This window comes from Zophobas morio, unplaced genomic scaffold (genome assembly GCF_036711695.1).
Source record: "Zophobas morio isolate AGI-343-1 ecotype UQ-CSIRO unplaced genomic scaffold, CSIRO_AGI_Zmor_V1 ptg000029l, whole genome shotgun sequence".
Classification (NCBI taxonomy): domain Eukaryota; kingdom Metazoa; phylum Arthropoda; class Insecta; order Coleoptera; family Tenebrionidae; genus Zophobas; species Zophobas morio.
This window is the reverse complement of record NW_026972134.1, coordinates 5933940-5956114: the sequence shown is the minus strand read 5'-3', so window position 1 is coordinate 5956114 and position 22175 is coordinate 5933940. Positions and strand designations below refer to the sequence as shown.

At 33.6% G+C, this 22175-nt stretch overlaps 1 protein-coding gene and 1 pseudogene across 1 annotated transcript; both read right to left on the bottom strand.

The window, feature by feature from the left end:
* Window positions 1-3332: 3332 nt before the first annotated feature.
* Window positions 3333-4739, bottom strand: LOC135137327 (L-2-hydroxyglutarate dehydrogenase, mitochondrial-like). The gene is made up of 3 exons (XM_064066950.1): window positions 4666-4739; window positions 3757-4617; window positions 3333-3708 (listed from the first exon to the last, which is right to left on the bottom strand). Exons 1-3 carry the CDS (start codon window positions 4737-4739, stop codon window positions 3333-3335), a joined length of 1311 nt encoding a protein of 436 aa, XP_063923020.1.
* Window positions 4740-11138: 6399 nt separating this feature from the next.
* On the bottom strand, window positions 11139-14972 carry LOC135137326 (alkaline phosphatase 4-like; annotated as a pseudogene).
* Window positions 14973-22175: the final 7203 nt, after the last annotated feature.

Sequence of the window (22175 nt, the reverse complement as noted above, 5' to 3'; positions counted from 1 at the left end):
AATAAGGGTTTTTACATTATTTTGCTACTAAAAATATGGTCTTACGTTGAAAAACTCTTCCGTATGATTTTGTAAAGAAGTGGAAAAATAATTACCCATTCCAGTGAATTTTTAGTGCGTAATATATCGAGACGTGTTTCTATTGGCAACCCTTTTTACTTAGAACTTGTGCGTAGGGGTAAGGATGTTGTGAAAAGTTTGACGAGATTAATATTAGAGAACATAAACGATTAACGATTTAAAATGCGCGTTAGAAGTCAAGAAAGAAAAAAGATAGTAAACCCAAAACTACATTGTTATATTAGTTTAAAGACAAGCTTCCAGTGGAATGTAGAAAGGGACCGCCAACTGTTTTAATCCAAACATTAGAAGAGCATTTAGTTCAGGGATTGTTATTATATACTGGGGATCGAGTAAAGTTCAGCTCCTAGAGTCAGTACAAATATTTATCAAAGCTCTACCCGGGGCAAACAACTTCACTAATAGAAGGCCAGGGAAAAATGGCATTCTTCATTCTTAAAAAGACATCCTATTGTTGCCCAGAGAGTGGCTCAAAATTTATTCTCGCAAGCAGAGCTCCACTACAGAAGCTATTATCCGTTCACGATCTTTATATAGTAGGGTTGGTCATGAAAATCTAGTGAGTTTGTTGGTATTCGATGCAGAAGAATAACAATTCCCTGAACTTTTTTCGTTAGGTTGTTTTATTAAATTGAATGTTAAAAAATATGCCAGAAAGAGAAACATTGTTGCCGATACTTTCAGTTTTCAGTACCAATGACCAAGTTAACGGTATCCATTTCTTAGGAAGCATAAAACTTTACTCTATTTAAAACAGTTATTCGGCTTTTTGTAAGTGTTTATTTCATATGTAAGGAACAAACACCAAAATTTCACTTAAACATTGTTTTTATATGAATGGGGGTTCTATATACGAGTATTGTGGCATGCCACATTTAACATCTCATCTTTAATTGTCAATCATCAGTTCGTTCTTCTCGCCCATTCTTCTTAGAAATGACCTTTGTGCACAGCCTATTTCCATATCTTCCGACTTCTTTTTTCACTTTTCTAAGATTATTAAAAAGGTTGATAAAAGACAACAACCTTGCTCTAGTGCTTTGATGGGTTTAGCTCTTTTGATACATTTTTCCGGCCTTACATTGAATGATTTATCTGTATAGCTATTACTAATGCTTACGTAAGTGCTCTTTATTTGCTTTTACTAAGTACTTCCAAACGCTGATTAATAAGAACGTTACTATACGCCTTCTCCAGGTCCATGAAGAGTTACAAAAAAAAATGAAAATGCTTAAAATTTGGTGCAAAGTAACAACGTGGATGATCTAACTAAAATTATCCTTATTTTGTTGTACGTCAGGTAGTTTTTCACATACTACCTTGGTAAATTTAGAACGAAAGATGCGTAAAAATACCACCCCCCGACAAGCTACAATTCACACCATTTCCATTATTACGCTATGAAAATTTGTATCATCACCGTCATTTTCAAATTCAGATTCTGAATCAGATTCACCTAGCGAATGAAAGGGCTTATAGATTCGTACGAAAGATTTCCCATATTTTTTTCCCAATCTGCCAAAATAAGTTTTTCACAATGTTTCCAAAAATTTTGCCACATGCTTGGAGTACATTTAGAAGGCGCCTAAAGCCATAAATTCTCCACCCTATTTTTTAATGAAGGTTGAAAATTTATATGCTTGTTGTAATAGTTCTTACAAAATCCCCACGCCATTTCAATTGGATTATATTGACAATGGTACGGAAGTAAACTAAGAATTCATGGCCACTTTCTCTTAATGTCTCGTCTACCAAATATCTTTTTTTTTCTATTGTTTCTGAAGGGTTTAATTAAATCCCACAACTGTTTCTTCGAAAATTGTTTGTCAAATTCAACACTATGTTTAAAGAGCCATTCCTGCATTTCACATTTTTTACTAGAAAAAGTGGGTGGTTTATCCAACTGAACCGAATGATCCGATGCATTGTCTAAAACCACCACACATTTTTGGTTCAACTTTGGCAAAGTAGGAATGAGCTGATTAACCACCCAATTTTGAAAAATTATCCCGTCCCTCGTTTTATGATAGTCTCTATCGTTATTTTTTTAATTTAAAAAGTTGTTACAACCATCCAAGAACCCCGTTGAACAACCCGTGTGGAGAATAGTAAACCTTGATCCTTCACTTTTAGTTTTGGTGGGATTGCTTTTTAGATCAGTATCGTGCAGCCAGCGACGAATAGACGAACCATTTTGATGGATCCATGTTTCATCCAAATACACGAAAGTCAAATTTTCACAAGAATTTAGAAACTGTAAATATGTTCTCAATAAAGTAATTTTGGCTGCAACGCCATGTTTTTGTTACATAGAATTTTGCGACCATTTACTTCCCTGTGTTTCTAACCCATTGACTTAAGAATTTTGTATGTGGTTCGCCCCCCATTAAATTCCACCTGTTCCCTAAAATATGCTAAAAGAGTATATACAGTGAAATATTCGTTTTTTTCATTAAGTTGTCAAATTTGTCATTGCAGGTCTTTCCGAAACATATAATTTGTAAATAAATCAGTTGGTTTTCGCTTGCCAGATAGTGATGTTTTTAAATTTTGATTCCATGTTGATAAAATTTTCACTACAGTTGATGTTCATACCTGTGAGAAAAAAAAATGTTTTGCAGCGTATTTTTACATTACAGAAAATATGTTCAAAACCCTCATAGTTACTTATTCAAAAGAAAGATCGGGCCTGTCTTTTTGAAACTGCAAAAAACAGCTTTTTATTGCAATTTTTTGTTGCAGTAAAACTATTTTAGGCATTTTCTTTTTAAATAATGTCGCATTTCAAACGAAGAAAACTGTGGTACTGCGCTATCGAAATGAGGACGAAAGGCAGAGGCACGAAGTCTTTTAGAAACGAATTCAAAAGTTCAAGAAATTTAGGGAAAGGACATGCCGAATCTAAAGCCTTGTTGCACGTTTGGAAAAAAATTAAAGGATCAAGTAAAGACGGAAACCATTCTTTGTATTCTACGAGTCATGAAACGTCGAGAAAAGATAAAAATAATGAGGTGCCCGATTGATTCGATTACAATACTTCGTTAGCTTAGGTACACTCGGGAAATAAAAATTAACATACCGTTTTAATACATTGATCGGACCAAACTGGCGTTCGGTTTATTTTTCGTATATTGCACCTGCTCTGCGTTCAATCCACTCTTACTACAAACACTGTTATTATAAAACATTTTATTACCTCAACTGTAGGGATATTGTTTTTGTTTTTGTTTTGTTATTACAATATAACTGGTTTAAGTTAGTTTTTTCGCAATTTCGGCGTATATCATCTCTGCTATCGCTAATGAACATGTGGCACCAGGGCTTGGAACAAATCTGCAGTTAATTATACGTTTTTGTATCCCTTCGTCTCCAAATATTTCGATCAAAAAGTCATCTACAAATTCTCCGTCGTTTGTAACAATTTGTCCTTGTACAGCTGTTGGCCCTGGCAGAATATCATTCTTTGAAAGCATCGGAAAATATTTGTTCAGCGTAGAAGTTCTCACATCAGAGAGAATTTTTTCTAAAACTTGATTAAGGCAAGACTGGAAGTTTTTTAGAAATAATAATCCAAATCCCTTAGACAATACATGGTCTTTTACATACTCAAAATCAAACGAAGACTGCCTAAAAGTTGAAAAATAGGTAAATGCATTATTAATTTGCTCGAGTTACTTGTAGCCGTCTAATTGTAGTATTGGAACAGCATTTGGTCCTAACAATATTTTATCATCTACAGTGGGACTTAAATGAACACCAATAAATGGCATATCTATATGTGGCATTGCATAAATATTTGTTTTTATAAATCTGTGTAATTTTGGATTCAGGTAATAATAACTAACTTGTAACGAAATGTTTTTATAATCATTTTGTTTGCTATATTGTATTAATGTTCCAGAATGCACACCAAGGCAAATAACTGCGTACTTAGCAAAAAATACTTTGCAGTTTGTTGATTCTGCTATCATCAAAGGGTGTGAAGGTTTCGTAGATTCTTTAATAGAATTAACTCTGCAATTAAAGAAAATATCTCCGTGCTTAGCTTTAAAATCATTTGCAAAGCTTTGTGTTACATTTTTCCAGTCGACATTACCACTATTGGGAGACCATAATGCAAGCAGACCTTTACAGTTAGGTTGAATACTCTCAACTTTTTTCCAGTTGTTCAGAAGTTCTAAACCATAAACTTTATTCTGCAAACCTAGTTTGTACAACTGATTCAATCGGAATTTATCCAAACAAGTTGTTGCAATTATTAGTTTTCCACATTTTTTAACAGGAATGTTGCGAGATTCGCAATATCTGTAAATAAGATTAGAACCTTCGGCGCATAGTTTTGCTTTTAAAGAATCTACTCTATAGTGAATACCAGCGTGTATTACTTGACTGTTGTGACTGCTTTGATAAAGAGCCAAATCAGACTCTTTTTCAAGGAGAGCAACTTTTTTTTGTTGTATTTTTTCTTTGATTGTTTTTGCAATTGCAGTACCAATTATTCCTCCACCTATTACGACTACGTCGTATTCGTAACATCTACAATTTAATTAGCGTACTATCTGTTATAATTATTCATGTACTCACCCTGAGGAATTATAACGTATGTTATGATACCTTCCATGTGCAGAGAAACACACTCTGGCATGCAAATTTTTCATAGCTTTGCAATTGGTAAGAAAAATAAATAAATAAATTCGTCTACGACTCTATGTTATGAAGAATTTGAGGTGTTAATTCTGTGTTTTGCATGTACGTCACAAATTTGTCAAACTAACCATCATAAAGTATTGCTAGGTTTTTAGACATCGTTGATATTTTGGCCCTCTAGATGTTTTATACATCCGTGTATAATTATTTTAGTAGGATTCTAATTCCTTTATATTCATAAGAACAAAAGGTACTGGTGACGAAAGGCGAAACAGCTGTATGCAATCATATTTTCTAATTTAATACCAACAAATTGCGGTATTGCCCAAAGTGAATTTATCTGGATGACAGGACCTACATTTCAGGAATATGTCACCAATATTGTTTATCCATGGTTGTAGAAAATAATATAATATTTCCAGTTATATTCTTTCTAAATGACCACACGAGCCAGTTGACATTCCCTGTTAGCGAGTTTTGTTCAAAAAACAAAATAATATTAATAGCTCTGTTACCAAATTAGCTAACGAATCTTCATTTGATTCTTCTATGGACATTCAAGTAGAAAATGAAGGAGAGGAAGACGACTGGATAGACAATTTGAATGATGAACCATTAGAAACTCTAGTTCCAAACACAAAAAATATGAACATTTTTAGCATCGGAAAGTATGTTCAGTATCAAGACTACTCCCGGAATAGTTACAAATGTGAAAGACAAAGAAATACAAATGTCAGTAATGACGACTAGTGGTATACACCACTAGAAATGGCCATTAAACAAAGACGAACTGTGGTACGATTTGGAAGACGCTTTGGAAGAAATATCTGAGCCAATACCTGTAAACAAAAAAAGGTACATTTAGTGTGGCAGAATTAATCAAATACAATTGTTACTATTACATATTTTGAATATATGTTTTTCTTTATAATAAAGTTCTTTTAAAAGCATCTTAAGTACACGTATTTGGCCAATTATTGGTTCCTTTAGGATATTGAGGAAACTGGTAATTCTGGTGGTCACTTACTGGTAACCATGCAGAGGTCAAGAAAAAAATTATTGCACCCATATTTATACACTTCATTCATTACTTGTTAGTTAAACTAATAACAGAAGGTGGCATCTTAACGATAACGTGTAATTTTTTTTAATATGCCGATCTTGGTGAACATTAGTGATTAAATTATTAAAATACTGGCTAAGATGGTCACTAATTGGTGTCCCAGTTAAAACTCCGTATGTATACCTGACAGAACTACAATTATTTGTCGTTGCAGAAATTTCTCTTCAACAGAAAATCATAGTGTTACTAAAGCAAATGCAGAACAGGAAGACCGCATTTCTGACGAGAAATTAAAAGTGGAGAGGAAAAAATAAAAAAAGCTTCTCTTGCCACTGATGCAAAAATTTGGAAGTATGACTTTTTGAAGTTTTTTTTTTAAGTTTTAACTACAAAATAATTGCAATTGGATGAAGTGTTTTCAAACCTTCGTGAAACAAGCGATAAGTCATTAAAAAATTACATCAACTTTTTATCGTTAATGCGTGGTGCATGTTATTGCGCACTGTAATGACTATAATGTGAAAAAATATATGTTAATGATAAATCAATAACCCGGTAAAAGCATAGTTATTAGTTACGTAACTTCGATAAGCTTAGATATAGTTAAAATGTTATATTTCACGCGCTCAAGATGATGCAACGCCTATGGGAAGTATGAATTTCGTTACTGTATTTAAATGATTTAATTAATATTATGTTCTTATCAGTGTCTAACAGTACAAATCCACAAGGTGAATATTAAAAATATACTAGATAACATTAGAAAAGCAACACCGAAAAAAAATGATTTATGGTTAACAGTTGTTAGTTGTATGTCTAATGTTCATAAAGAATGTTCTGATAATAATTTCCGTGTTCCACCTCTAACATTTTTAAACGTTTTGGCTTTGTCTTCCAGATCTCGGGGTTTAAGTCCCATCGAACCCATACCTATATATGATGGGTAGGAGACTAACGAGATTACAAAAGGCTCCACAGATCTTAGGTCCGCTACAGTAACCAATTTAAGTTGCTTGGGAGGAACTACCTCAGGAGGAAGTTGATCACCTAATCGAATCGATACTCAGACGTGTCCACGTATGCATTCAAAATAGGGCACTAAGTATTAATTTTTTTCCTTTGTTTGTTTGTTGTGGTTGAAATTTTAACTTTACTAACTTACGACTAATAAGGACAAAATAAATATAGACAACTTCAAAACAGTCGTAAAAAAAGAAAAGTATTGTTGGTACTGCACTCTAAACCAAATAAAACATGGTTCTATCTATGAAATATCAAATTATGTATAGTCGACGATAAAATTTTAAGTTACTTTGAATTCATATGTCCCGAAGCACAACTAATTACAGAAGGAGTGAATCTTTCAAACGAGAAAAAATGGCCTCTCAGCAAGAATAAGCTTTAGCTTCAAGTGTTTGTTTATACATCGGAAGGATGTCACGTAGAAATTTGTTTAATTTGAATGAGTGAGAACAGACGACTAAAATTATTAATTAACCCACAGTGGAACAGAATGTTCTAAATATTATTATTACAATTCTCATTAAATAAAGACGTGCGTATTCCCATCTTTTCGAGAAAATGGGGTGACTCGTTCGTAATTTGGTCAATAAAAAATTTGTTAAGACGTCATAAACATAGATAGTAGTAGATAGTGAGAAAAAAATCGAAAAAAGAAACGGTGAAGTTTGGCATCGAACTGGGGATCTCCGACTCGCATCCTTACGCTTTAACCACTTGGCCATAGTCGCTTATGTCCTGAGTTGATGGTAACATGTTATTATATTGTGTTAATTTTTTTATGAATTGTTGAGGGCAAAAATTCAAAACGCATTCACACACTACAGGTATGGTACTTTATTAATGTATAACATTTATTAATATTAAAATAGAGTTCTTTAAAATGGCGTCACCTAATTTTTGTTAGCGTTTAACTATCTACATGATATTCCTAATGTACGTACAAAATTTGACAACAAGTGGTCCAGTAGTTTCTGAGATTATGTATCTAATAAAAATCGACACAGACGCCAGACAGACAGACAGACGAAAACTGGAGACTGCTTTTTTCGTACTGTAGGGGTCATCAAACGTCGAGAAAACATAAAAGTGGCCATTCGTCCGATGGACTCGATTACAATTCTTCTTTCGCCAGTAGGTTCGGAGATTACTTGTCTAATAAAAATGGATACAGACAGACAGACAGGTAGACAGATAGACAGATGGAAAAGGGACACTAGGGGTCATGAAACGTCAAGAAAATATAGACTCGGTTACTAGGTTCCTTAGCTTACGCTTAGGAAGTAACAATGACTTAGCTTGTACTACTTTAAATTATATACATACATCAGGTTACACTGACATTTGCTTTGGTTCATTGAATATTAGATATCTTTTGCTATCACATGTTTTAGTCAAAGAGCATAACATTGGCATCATGGCAAATACAGAAACTTTCCCCTTTGAAGTACCGTCCAACAAGTCCCAATAATTGGTTCTAAAGTTTGAAAACACTGTAAAATCATCGACAAACTGAATTCGCAACAATAGCCTACACTTGATTTGACCAAAATTTTGTACACATTTAAGCATCAAAACAGAATGACAGAAGTGACAGATTTAATATGAATTTGATATAACATTTTGTTTTAAGGAATTATTTATTAAAGTTCTGCACTGTCTATCGCATCAATCAACTTTTTTCGGTCAGTCGTTGACAGTTAAAGTGGTATTTTGTAATTGATAAGGTGAAAACGTCTAGCGTAGACTTAAAATAAGCTCTGTAAAACTGTGTGGAATTTAATTTTACTTGGTTGTTTGGATTTAAGACGTTTTAGGTTCGTTTACGCTTAAATTAGTACAAAAACTCTTATCAATTCTTCAATTTAATTATTCGTCTCTTCACTTTTAGTATTAATACCGGGTGACTATTGACGAGTTGATGACAAATTTTTGGGTTGGCAGTTTTGAATTATTGACGCCAATGTTAGAAAGTCAGTTCACAGTTATCAATTTTAATATGTGCGCGTCTAAAAACCAATGAAAAGATGGCAGTTACTGAATTGGTGCCCAAAATTTGAATTTGAAATCAGGTACACCATAATAAAATTTTAAATATGTTGCTAATCTGACAAAAATTACAAACATTATTAGTCACTCGGTATTTAGTTTCTGAAACTTTTCTCGTATCACCTTACTAAATTTTGGTGTTTCTGACTGTCCAGTTAACAACTTGATTTAATACTTTATAGAACATGATTTACAATTAGATACTGTTTCAGTTGATTTCAACAAATTTTTCTTGAAATTGGTAGAACTGCACCTCACCTTACTTCTTGTTGTCAAAATTATCATACTTGACAGTGAAATTTAAACTTATTATTATTATGGATTATTGTTAAAATTTGACACTGCCCTAATCTAACTTTCTTAAGCAGGTTAGGTAATAGCAGCAATTTTCCACATTACCGTTTTTACTGTACAAGTTAATTTTTTTAATGTAGACGGTGCATGATTTACCAACTATTTATCACTTTTCCAACTTTTGATAACTTTTGAATTTGGAGGCTCCTGTACATGACACTATTCCTAATGTACCATAAATTTTACAACAATCGGTCTAATAGAAATTGATACAAACGACAGGCAGAGAGACAGACAGACGAAAACGGGAGATCTTTTTTCGTACTTTAGAGGTCATGAAACGTCGAGAAAATATGAGAGTAGCCATTCGTCTAATGGGAAATACAGTTGACCTCAAAGTGGTGGTTAAAAAAAAAGTATAAGTCTGTTAACTTTTAAACAACAAACCAAAAAGTTTACTGATTACAGTTAAACATATATTTATGTGATATGCATGAAAAACAGTACAAAATTATGTAGGAATGTAAGAGCGTTTTATAGCCGATTTTCTTTACTTTTGTATTTGGATTTATTTGAATTTATACTATGTTTATTTTGCGTTGCTTTATTGTTTATTTATTATTATGTATTCCTGCCTGGCTGCAATAAATGATATTGATTGTTATTATTATATTTTGTTCTTAATAGTGACTTAATGTTACCTGAAATTTTCTGATTCTTTTGTAACTAAAAATGCAATAATAGAAGCACTTATTGCTAATGCGGGATGATGGAAGTGGTAAACTCAACTTACCAAACATGAAGACCTGTTATGCTAAGTTTGAAAGAGGCGAATTTACACGATGATGATATTGTCTGGAAATATAGTGTGATCCTAGAATTAGTGTCAACAAAAGGTCAATTAATTGTGAGGTTGAGTACAGGTTAAATAGGTTATTACATATGCAGCTGCAGACAATCGTTAAAGCATTTCGTATTATTAATTATTATGAATATTATGATTAAACTGCAAACTCCTAATGCTAATATTCCACGTATGAGATTTTAATTATTTATTTATTACTATTTCCAAAAACAAAAACCAATAGATTAATTATTTTCGTGCCACAAGAAAAGATTTTAAATATCCAGTTTTATGCCGGATTTAAAACATGGTTAACAAGTCTGAAATGTACTCATTTGTCGCATTAAATTTTACTTCTTTGTTTTTGTGTTCCCGACTGTACTGCATTGCTGCCTTCTTGAATTTCACGGTAACGAATTGATGGTTTCCGTAAATTAACAAATCTTCTAATTCCCTAGTCTCGTTTTCCGGTTGTTGTTAAGCGGAGTCCCTACGTTTGCCGCATGGGATTTTCAACACATTTTCAGGATGTAATATCTTCATTATTACCAAACTTATTGCCATAAAATTTGAAATATAACCTGTCCACAACTTGTGCTATATAACACAAGACCAGTTTTTTTTTACAGATAATTTTTAGTGTTTTGGTGAATTTTTTCATCAAACTAAATCTCTCAGTTATATATGGAAATTTGGAAACGCGGTTTTCGCCACTGTTTTTAACATATAGAACTCTAGGCACCACCCAGGAAACATTATCGACTTTTTTGTCAGAAATGAGATATAGTTAAAGCAATTTCTTTCGACTTAAACTCGATAATGTTTCTCATTCGTATGTATTATTTCTGAGTAAAAAAATCACCTTGTATTTCAAATAAAATCCAAAATAGTTTTTAATAACACCTTAGTAAACACGCTCAACTGGTTGATTACGGACCTCAAATGACAGGGAAAAATTCGTATTGAGATGGCAGAAAATATGTGTCAATAATATGTACAAACATAACATTTAAAAAATACTGTTACGTTGATCGGTAATTTAAAATCGGCGTGGGTAAAACTCAAGAATTTATTTCTTAAAGAGTAATACAAATTTACCCGACTAATTAGACTAGACTGACTTGCTCCCGAAAGTGGCCTCTATTTAAACCCATACGTTCTTTCTAGATATCTCGCGATCGAGGTGTTTCTTGAGTACCCATCGCGACTGCCGCTTTCAGGTTTCCGGGTCACCGGATCGCCGCAGATACTAAAAAACCCATAGGTATCATCGACAGAATTTCAGCTCTTTTAACCAATTTCAGACTTTTTAACATAACGCGCGAATAATAACAGATTATTTGAATGATACATTTTTTCATAGATGGATTGGCAAAAATGGAGCAATTCGGTGGCCTGTCAGTTCTCCAGATCTAACACTTCTCGATTTTTTTTGTGGAGCTATTTAAACGATAGGGTGTATCAGCAACCCCTAAGACACTTAAAGGGCTTAGAAGATCTTTAGCAAAGAATTAGGGTGGAATGTGATACAATTTAATCAGAAATGTTACAAGTAGTAACAAGTTGGTGTCTACTTCATTGAGCAGAATGTTGTTTAGAGGCAGAAGGTCGTCAGTTTTTTTTATTGCTTTAAACTTTAATGTTATTAAAATACTTAGTTGCATATGATCGTTTTAATTTTCTTTTTTTTTTGTATTTTAAAGACGCTTTAAAACATTCAAGTAAATAACATCGTATCATATGATATATCGATGAAAAGACAAAAAAGGCCACTATTTAAAGTATTGAAAAATTATACTCTTCTTTATTAAAAAAAAAGAAAATTGATGTCATTTCCGGCGAAACTGAAACTAATACGACGCCAGTAAACCATACATTTAATAGACTGTGTTACATATATTGAATACACCAACTTGCAATTTTTTATTTTTAAGATAACTGAGATATTTGAGTGGAACAGGTACGCTGGGACACCCAGTATGCAATTATTAGGTATAAAAATAAACCGTTTTTGAAATAAAGACTTTACGTTAATTGCTTACAGTTTTATTGACTATTTTAATGCTACAGGCAAACAATTATGATATTTTGGAATAATACTCCTTGATTTGACCAATTTAGATACAACTGTAGTCTTTTATATTAAAAGCGAAACGATAACAAAATAAATGAGGTTACACATAACAAGGAAAAACTAGGATAATTAGCCCCAGAACTTTTAAAATTATCACAGTAAGGGTTTGTTGTCGCCCTGGGTCCTATACAGGCAGCATAACTAATCAAATGTGCCACATAATTCTGCTCCATAACTCCTCTTATCAGATGGGAACTTGGTCCTGCAGCAAAAATACCAACATCTTCACCACCATGCGTTTCGGCGTCAGTTTGAAACGTCGCTAGATGTCGATATTTCGAATTATTGAGACGATTCATGTCAGTCCTTACATCAATCCATGGTCCTAAAATAGAAGAAACGTTCGGCGAGTAATGATAAGCAAAACCAGGTCCATTCGCGTAAGTCAGAGTCAATGCAGGTTTGTCATTTTCAGTCTCAAGTCCATAGCCTGCAGTAGATTTTTTAAATTAGTTTCAAGAACTGTGAAAGTTGGAAACTCTTTACCTAGAATGTCATTCCCTCTCCTTCCATACCCGTTAATAGCCATAGCATGCGAATGATCAGCTGTCACTATAATTAAAGTATCAGAGTCCGTCTTGTCGACTACCAAAGAAACAGTTTTTTCAAATTCTGCAGATTCAGCAAGGGCAAGTCTTGCGTAATTACTGTGATGGCCATGATCGATTCGTCCTCCTTCTACCATCAAAACGTAGCCATTTGGGCTTTTTTTAAGAATGTTGAGGCCTTTTTGTGTCATTTCTGATAAACTTGGAGTTCCGTTTGGGCCTTTGTCACGCAGAAGTTCATAAGGCAAGTTGTTCTCATGAAAGAGACCGAGGAGATAGTCGACGTCACCAATATTTGCTAACTGTTCATTGTTGCTCACAAAAGCTGCACTTAAATTTTCGTGTCGCTCTATCCAAGATCGAGTTAGGTTTAAGCCATCTGTTCGGATACATTCACTATTACTGAGATTTCTAGTGATGTGTCCTAATTGTTGATATCCTCCTCCTAAGATGACCTAGAAGGGTAAATGCTTATTGTTGCGTCGCAGGCGAATGTATACGAATGAAAATATAGAAGTTCCCCCCGTAATTGGGCCTCGGTGCCTGTTGGGGGACGTAATAGAATAAAAAAAAAAAAAAAAGTGCGTGAAAATAATAAGTTGAATTCTGGTAATACCACGTGACATTTAAGTAAGGTTATTGTTGCCTGTTTGCATGACTAAGGAGATTTAGTACCATTTACAGTCATATTTTATGGTTTTGCTCTTTAAACTAAGCAAATATACTGAGTCAAATTGTGTATATAAGTGACGCAAATGGAAAGGAGTTATTTTACAGGAACGGAATCAAAATTTAAGACTAATTAACAGTATTATCAGGAATCAGAAGGATCAAAATAATGTATTGTTTGTAGTAGATGAAAAATCTACAGAAAAAAGAATATACGCTAGAAACAACTAGCAAGAAAGCTCGTTGAACAACTAAGTGCAGAAGTATTTAAACTTCTCTAGTTGTACTAGTATTCTATAATTTATATAAGTGACCTAATTCTTAGCAGTTCATTATATTCCATGGACTAGAAAACAGCAACGACGTGAATAACAAAGCAATAAACTTTAGTCGTGTTTTCCATGAAAACTTGTTTTTACATTACTAGTAGGAATAATATCGAAAATAGCAAATTGAAAATTGTAACTAGGTTTTTTTCTACATTATCGTGTATTTGTCTCACCGTCTCTACCTCGTGAATTTAGAAATACACCTCGGAATCACTCACCTTGAAATTCTTCCCTGGAGCATCTTCTATTAGTTGTCGTGCAATATCTTTAACGAAAGGTTGAAAATTTTGCGAAACTTTGCTATCGCATTCCCAATTTCGATGATGCGAATGTGCATAGGTTGAAGCAGGAGTGGCATGGGTTATTCTCGTCGTCGTTATAATACCTTATCAGTTATTAGTTAGAATAAAATTAACACAAATATTCTTACCTGTATGTTTATTGGCACGTTGGGCCCAATCCATAATACTCTCGACTTTACTTTTTTCGAAAATTTCTGGATCTGGTACTTCTTTGTGAGCTTGAACATCGACACCGACTGCTCGATAGCGGGTTTTCACACCTATAGAACAATAAATAAAAGTAGGTACAGAAGTACTATGGGGAGACCGTGGATTGATTTATCTGTGTAGAAAAAAATACCTGCAAAAAGAGCGGTAGCTGTTCCAGCAGAATCTGGTACTTGCATGTCCACGTTATAAGTCTAAAAGTTAGTCAAGGTTAGAAACAGTCTCTACCGTTTGTCCCAAACACCACAAAGAAATTGTCAATCATCGTTTAACAAACTGGTACCTTTGTGGTGACTGTTCTTGGTAGATTGTTAAATTAGAATTTGAGTTAGTAGGAATTAAAATGTATTTTCGGATCATCATTCCAACCTTACCTTCACTAAAGCTACATTAGGAAACTTTTCGTAAACAAGTCTATGATCTTCACCACTTTTGCCGTAGTTTCTTTGTCCTTTGTATATTCTGGTTGCCGTAACTGTCGAAATTCCCATGCCGTCTCCAATCATGATGACCACATTCTTTGCAACGTGTTTCTTCGGTTCTTGATCAAGTTTAATCATTTGTTCTAAATAGTCCCCAGCCACTCCATACCAAAAGCTTTGATCTTCTTTAAGTAGCTGTGCGTCCGGTGTCGGTTCGATATTCTCGAAAAGAGCTATGCGATTTTTATTTCAAAATAATTTAGAATGACTAAACTCACTTTTATTAGTTTCGAAAATCACAGCAGCAATGTTCTGCGAAAAAATGAAAGAAAGAAGATACAAAACCAAAGGTAGGGTTGCCATTATGAAGAATATCTGGGAGCAATTGTAATGATAATTGATCTAAATGCAATTAAATTTTTGCTTTAAATAATAATTTTTCATGTGACCGAAGCATGTAAATTGACGTTGGCAAATAGTTGTTAAAGATTTCGTCCAGGGATTTGGAAATACTTATTTAAACAAACATTAAATATTTATTCGCACTGGTGTTTTATTGTACTATTTTACAGTTACTCTGCACAATTGAAAGTAGTCTTAGATAGTCTAATGAAACCAATAAACGAAAATTTCGCAAGTTTAATTTGTTTAAAAATTGATTATTTTAGTTGTTTGTTTTACGATATCTGTATGTTAATATATAATATGAACATGTTAATTGTATTACTTACGCGATAATCTTTGAATTATTTTATGACAAGTGTGCGGTATTAAGAAAGACGATTTCCTCTAACTTTATCCTGTAAATGTAGCATGACACTGCTAATCGTACTACAAATAAAAGGCTTATTGGATTATTTTAAAATTATAATTTGTTTATTGTCAACGAAATAGCTACAGATCTGTAATAATTAAAAATGTCGCACCCGTTTTCGGTAATATTATACTAATGAAACATTTTATTTGTTTAAAAAAAATTTTGTTTCCGCTTGAGAATTATATATGTTGTACCAAGGCGGTAGAAGATTCTTTAAAGTGAATAAATAAAAAAATCATGGTACTTATTGTTACTATTATTACGTGATCGTCATATTTATCTGTTTAAAAAAATTCTCCTTCGGCGTCTACCAACAAAGTCGCTGAACTGCGTCAGATTCAGTGGCCCGTGTATTTGAGAGATCTTGAAGTTTATAAGTAGGAACTTAGTTTGTCCCCAAAAGAAGCGAGAAATACATCCTCTGTGCGTGAAGTAACTTTTTTAAGTCTACACCAATCTTTGAAGATTTTGAATGACTTTTCACATCGCTCTCTTGATTTGGACGGTAATAGATCTTCGGTAGAAGTGGCCACAGTTTCACTCACATCAAATGGAATGCCATGGACATCCTTACAATCGTTTTCATATTCTTCCATCACTAATTTATAAATTATTAACCAACAACTATTATACATGCACAAAATTGTTAACAATTTATTTATTTATATCTTGTTGTTTGATTTAACTATTAGTAGTCTACAAATTGACAAACTTAAGTAGTATTTGTCGAACAATTTTTTAAACAATAACAAAATTGAATTTTTCGTTACCAATAAAATATTTCAAGGGTATCATCTACAAATAAGATATATAACATTCTATTTAAAGAAAAAGCATCACAACTCGAAGGAAGATGAAGTCACAAACAAGTTCATCAACTTAAAAAGAGAGTTAGGAATAGAAATACAAACTGACCTGTTTTCCACAAATACCATTACTTTTATTACTAAAAGTAGTAAATAGTTTCCTCCATGTTATAACATGTTTTCGATCATTTTTTTCTTTTCTGTTTTGACGTCTTTCGTGTTTACCATGTCTTATAGGCTTTATTTTCTAAAAATCATATAATCCTTTTGGTCGTTGTTTAAGGTAGGTAAATTAAGTATAGACATATTTACAAACTGATATAAATTTACGAAACTGAAGTGTATGCGAGTGTGGGAGTGAAAGCGAAAGCAAGCACGCAAACGAAATAATCGTAAATAAATTGTAATTTAGGAGTATGATTTATGAAATAGGAGGCGGAATAGTATATTATTAGCCAAGGTTGCAAAGCCAAGCATTCTAGACCGAGCGCAAATTAGAACCCGAGACGCGCAGCGTCGAGGGCTTTGAAGCGCGAGGTCTAGAAGTGGCTTTGCAACCGTGGTTAATATACTATTTTTTTCGCCAGTAAAAACCATAAGACAATAAATTGATAATAAACGTTCAATTTTTTGACGCAACATAATTTTGTTTTGATTTCTAATCAAACTTAATCTAAATCTTCAACACAAAGAAAACCGTTTACACTCGTCGCTGAATTAATCATTTTATCTTCTTCCTTCTACCAACTACCATGCGTATACTCAAGTAATGTTAGGAGCACACATTTATTCATTTTTTAAGAAATAATCACATCAAGTATTGTGTACATAACCTCAATCGTCTTTTTGAACTCGTGGTCGCAAAAGTTGAATTTGCTACCTCTAAATGAGTCGACATTTGCATGCTTCATGGCTGCTAGTGAAAAAAATAATTTAAAAGAAGAATCTAGGTCATCCCGGCCCTGCTTAGTAATACCATAATAAAACAATATGAGATCAGTTAGTCACTGGAACATAATATTTATCATAATTAAAATAAAACCAAGGATGAATTGTACAATATTATCAAACCATACGGAGGAAAAAGTGTCGTAATAATAATAATTAAAACACGTATTAAAATAATAATGCGTTTATTCGTTGAGGCTAACAAGGGGAAGATGTATGTCACTTCAGAGATAAACATACAGTGCTCCAGGCTCCAAGTACTTCCAGTCCCGTGTCCCATGTTCCCATTTCCGCTAACACGGCCTTTCGTGACGAACAAGTGTCCCACTCGGTTGGAAACTGGGAGAGTACCTAGAATTTCAACTACTCAGAAAACATCACACTGATTACACGTAACATTAATTTATAATTTTCAAAACTGAGCGTTTCAGGACTGTGCCTTGGTAGTTTAACCTGTAAATAATAATGTGAGTTTGGCCAAACCGCATTAATAAGCCCCAGGCAACATGATGTCGTCTTTTTCACGTGAATAAATGGTCATCAATTACGTCATAGTGACCAAAGATTTCACGTGATATTGACGTACCAATGACGGTCAAATGTCTCGTCCAGATGACGTCATTTTCTGACGAACTATTGACGTGATGTACTGACGTCTTAGAGTCGTCATTTTGTAACGAACTATTGACGTGATGTGCTGACGTCTTATAGACGGCATTTATTGTCCATTTTAAGACGTTTTTTATATTTTGATTTTTAGAAAAAAATATACAATAAATAAAACGCTGAAATACTTTTATATTTTTATGTTATTTACCTTAAATAAAATATTATAATTCGTTATAATCACCAGGTAAACCCCAAAACAAAATATGTATTAATTAAAGTTAAAACAAATTAGTGTAAAAAATTTAAATGTACTACAGTTCTGTACAACCAACAATGAACTTCAATAAACAAATAAAAAAATATATGTCAATTAAACAAATTAATGATAAACTACTTTTAAGAACACAAACAAATCTACATACAGGTAATTACGAGTCAAATTACTATAAACAAAAAAAAGGATAATATACAATATATAATCAAAAATAAACGTTGCAATAAAATATGCTATTTAAAGAAAAATCAGTTTTAAAAACACAAAGAAATCTATTTAGTTACAAAGAATATTAAAAGAAAACTATAATAAACTATAAATCAGTCTTAAAAACACAAACAAATCTATTTACAAAAAATATATAAAAAAAAAACTAGAATAAAGGGAAAAGACAGTTGAATCGCATTGTTGAAGTTACTTGCTTTGAAAATACACTGTAAAACTTTCTAATTCACGACGTCTTGACTGTCCCCAACACACAAAAAAGTACCGTTAAGAATTAATTCTGTTTTAACAATCATATTAATAACCTAACTTTTTTAAGTTTGCCTTTATTTATTGCACTGAAAAGAAAAACCCATTAGAGTGCATGGATTAATGGAAATGCAATCATTTTTTCGTCTATGGGCAATAATAGCCAAATTATTAAATTTAAGGGATTACAGCTTAAAGCAGAAGACAAATTCTGCATTTTAAAAATGCTAAATTTACTTGAATCTAACGGATAATCGTAAAATGGTTGCATTGACAAAAACGTATAGCCTATCAGGAAAATCTCGTTGTCAATACTTTTTACAATGAAGCGAAATGTGCCATGTATAGTAAGTAATCAAAAATATCCTAATATTACAGGCATCTACCTGTATATAATATCCAATACCTATTATGTGTTGCATTTCCGGAAGCGGCCACTGACCCTTTTGGGTATCTTTACCTGATTTTGTAAATAGCACTGTAATTTTAGTACTTCTGTAACCGTCCTATATTAAACATCAAAACCGAACGCTGTCCATTATTTCAATTATAACAAACAAAGGTCCTTCGAGCAATATCAAGGTACAATTCGGAAGACCATACATGGTCGTATCAACCGGATTACAAAAAACGTTGGTACTACGATTCGGATTGTACGAAACATTGGCACTTCAAGCAGGAGCATTGGTCCCTGGAGCCGGAACAATTATGTTATATGTATATATGAATTCATTGTATTTTTTTAACTTACAAAGAAATCTACTTATTCTAATAGGCAAAGATAATCTTGTAATTCTTCAAAATTTGTTTAGGTGTGGTCTTGGCGGCATAACTTCTATTTTTGTTTTCTTTTTCAGTAGTCAGATTTGATGACGTTTCCATGTTGGAGATTTTTTCACTCGTTTCCTTTAGCATTTCTTTCGTTTCGCACATGTGTTTTGTATTTGTTTCAAATCTAGAATAAAACTATGTTCGTTAGCATTAGTACATAAATAATTACAGTAATATACCTTTTTTTTATGGCGCCTCATTTTCAAAAACAATCACCGTAAGTTCTTCATAATCAGTGGGAGTATCTTCAGTGATTAATGGTGGTCTTTCTTAAAAAAACTGCTTTTGTTATCTACGTACTGTTATCAAAAATAACAGAAACATGTAAAAATTAAAATGATTACTTTATTAGTTATTAACTTACCTAGTGTAAATAAGTATAACCCACACTGTACAGAAATTTTCACAAAACTGCGTGAGTAACGGATACACGAGAAAGTTTCGGCAGTTGAGAACCAACTGGAAATATTGGGATGCTTCACTGTGAAGTGCAATAAACATAAATACCGAAAAAAGGGAAAGTCCGAATGCACGCCTCAAACATCTGATGTATTGTATGGTAAATACGGAAGTTGAGCATTATTTTTTCATTAGATGAAATAAATTTAATAAAACTAAATATTAAATCACTCTCTAATTTTTTTGGTAACCATCATCACTTTATAAACGTCTTTATAAAATCAAAATTCGACGAAGGAATTCTTCAAAACCTTGTCCCGTTTTAGGGACAATGGACAAAGAATTTTTATGACTTTGTTTGTGTCGTGGGGTCTTTTCACTATTATACGCTCAACCCCGGATGTTCTATTTATAATTTGCCAAGCAGGTACTTACAAAATAACACTTCCAGAGTATAAACAAGTTTTCAGAAATAATTATTTGATTTGAAATTATTAGATGAAAAAACTTGTCTTTGGTGTATTTCTAATAAAGCCGTTGTTTTTTTTTTTGCTCTAAAGATAATTAAGCATTATGACGGCCACTTTTTAAAGAATACGACGATCCACATCTAATTGATCATATAATCTATAAAAAAATGACCAAGAAAGGACGGCCTTTTGACGTCATTAATTGACGTCAAAAGTAAGTCATAAAAATCTCGTCATTATCACGTGATTTTTTGGGCGAATGACGTCGCCGACGAGTTATGACCAAAAATTGACGTGAATTAGACGACAGTCTGCTGCTTGGGGCTTAAAGTAACTTAACTAACCATGGTTATTTTAACATTAACACGCTGTTCCAGTACGTTCCAGCACCCATACCCGTACAAGCCACAGGCCATATGCGCTACCGGTCCAGGCTTCCGCAAGACCAGCACATTACGTGCCCATGTAAGCTCTGGGACCTAGCTACAAAAACCGCCCCTGCACTACTGGTCCAGGCTTCTGCAAGACCAGCACATTATGTGCCCATGCAAGCTCTGTGACCTAGCTACAAGGTACCCGGCCAGGCTTCCGTACATCCGGTAAGACCAGTGCCCGTACCAGCGCAACATACGTTACCTACGTCGAGTAGCTGACCCAGGGTTAATATTCTCCAAACCTGCCACTCCGACGTATTTTTTTTTTGACTCCGAATTGCCCCAGGGATGTCGCTAATCTCGAACCGGTCATGGTCCAGTAATTTGGTCACGCGAAATGGACCCCTCCACTTGGGCATCAGTTTCTGGCTGCATCCTGTGACTGGATTACACTGGACCTTCGTCATTACCAGGTCACTGGCCTGATACAAATGATTTTTCTTCTCCTTGCGTCAAACCGTTCCTTTTGTTTTCGCTGATCTTCGGCGATGCGGGTAATAATTTCCTCTCGGACCTTTGTAACATCAACTGGATCGGCCGCAGCATTCACAGCCCTGTTGGGTCTGACGCGGAAACCCATTATTAATGCCTTAAACCAATAAGTGCGCTTTATTAGTTCGGACGTTTTTTCAAAACCCAGGTGACCGATATCATCATGATGAAGTCTTAATAATTGGAATTTGATTGTTTTTAGAATTACTCCACGGAGTCCCCTAGCAGTTATTTTATAGACTTTCCCACCTTTTAATGTCGCATATTTTGATTCCCTTTGTGTTTTATTTCAAATTGGTACTCGGTTAGTGCAATAATCCACTTATCGATGCGATTATTTAATTAATTTTTAAGGAATGCGTGTCGTACTGCATTACAATCAGTTATGATGGTGAAGTTAATGCCCAGTAAATAATTTCTAAATTTTTTTACGGATTCAACTATGGCTAACGTTTCTAACTCAAAGGAATGGAAACGCTCCTCATTAGGACGTGTAGTGCGACTGAAGTACTCGGTCACGTGTTCGTTTCTATCGATTACTTGAACGAGAATGCCTGCGATTCCAAATTGACTTGTATCCGTATATAATTTGGTTTCCAAGGAAGCATCAAAAAGTTTTAGAATAGGTTCTGCTACAAGTAATGATTTTTAAGGACAGAAATGAATCGTTTTGGTCTTTATTCCATGTCCACTGAGTATCCTTTTTCAATAATTCACTAAGAAGTTTGCTTTTAAATGCATAATTTGGAATACATTTACGAAAATAGCCTGTGAGACCTAAAAACTGACGTACTTCATGGACACTAGTTGAGGTTGGAAATTGTTCCACTGCATAGATTTTACGAGGATTAGGTTTAATTTCAGAATTAGGTGTAAGTGTAATATCTGAAACAATGATCTGACCTGGAACGACTAAAATTTTTTCTAACGAAATAATCAAACTGAAAATTCTTATGCAGGCAATAAACACATTTTGTGTCCCGCTGTTGACAAATACATGCGGAAGGATGAA

What these genes read in the sequence shown, in the direction of transcription:
- LOC135137327 (XM_064066950.1), bottom strand. Translation starts at nt 4,739, where the DNA reads ATGAAAAATTTGCATGCCAGAGTGTGTTTCTCTGCACATGGAAGGTAT. An exon ending in ATACGTTATAATTCCTCAGG is followed by an intron (nt 4,618 to 4,665) that starts GTGAGTACATGA and finishes ATTAAATTGTAG; the next exon opens with ATGTTACGAATACGACGTAG. An exon ending in CTACAATTAGACGGCTACAA is followed by an intron (nt 3,709 to 3,756) that starts GTAACTCGAGCA and finishes TTCAACTTTTAG; the next exon opens with GCAGTCTTCGTTTGATTTTG.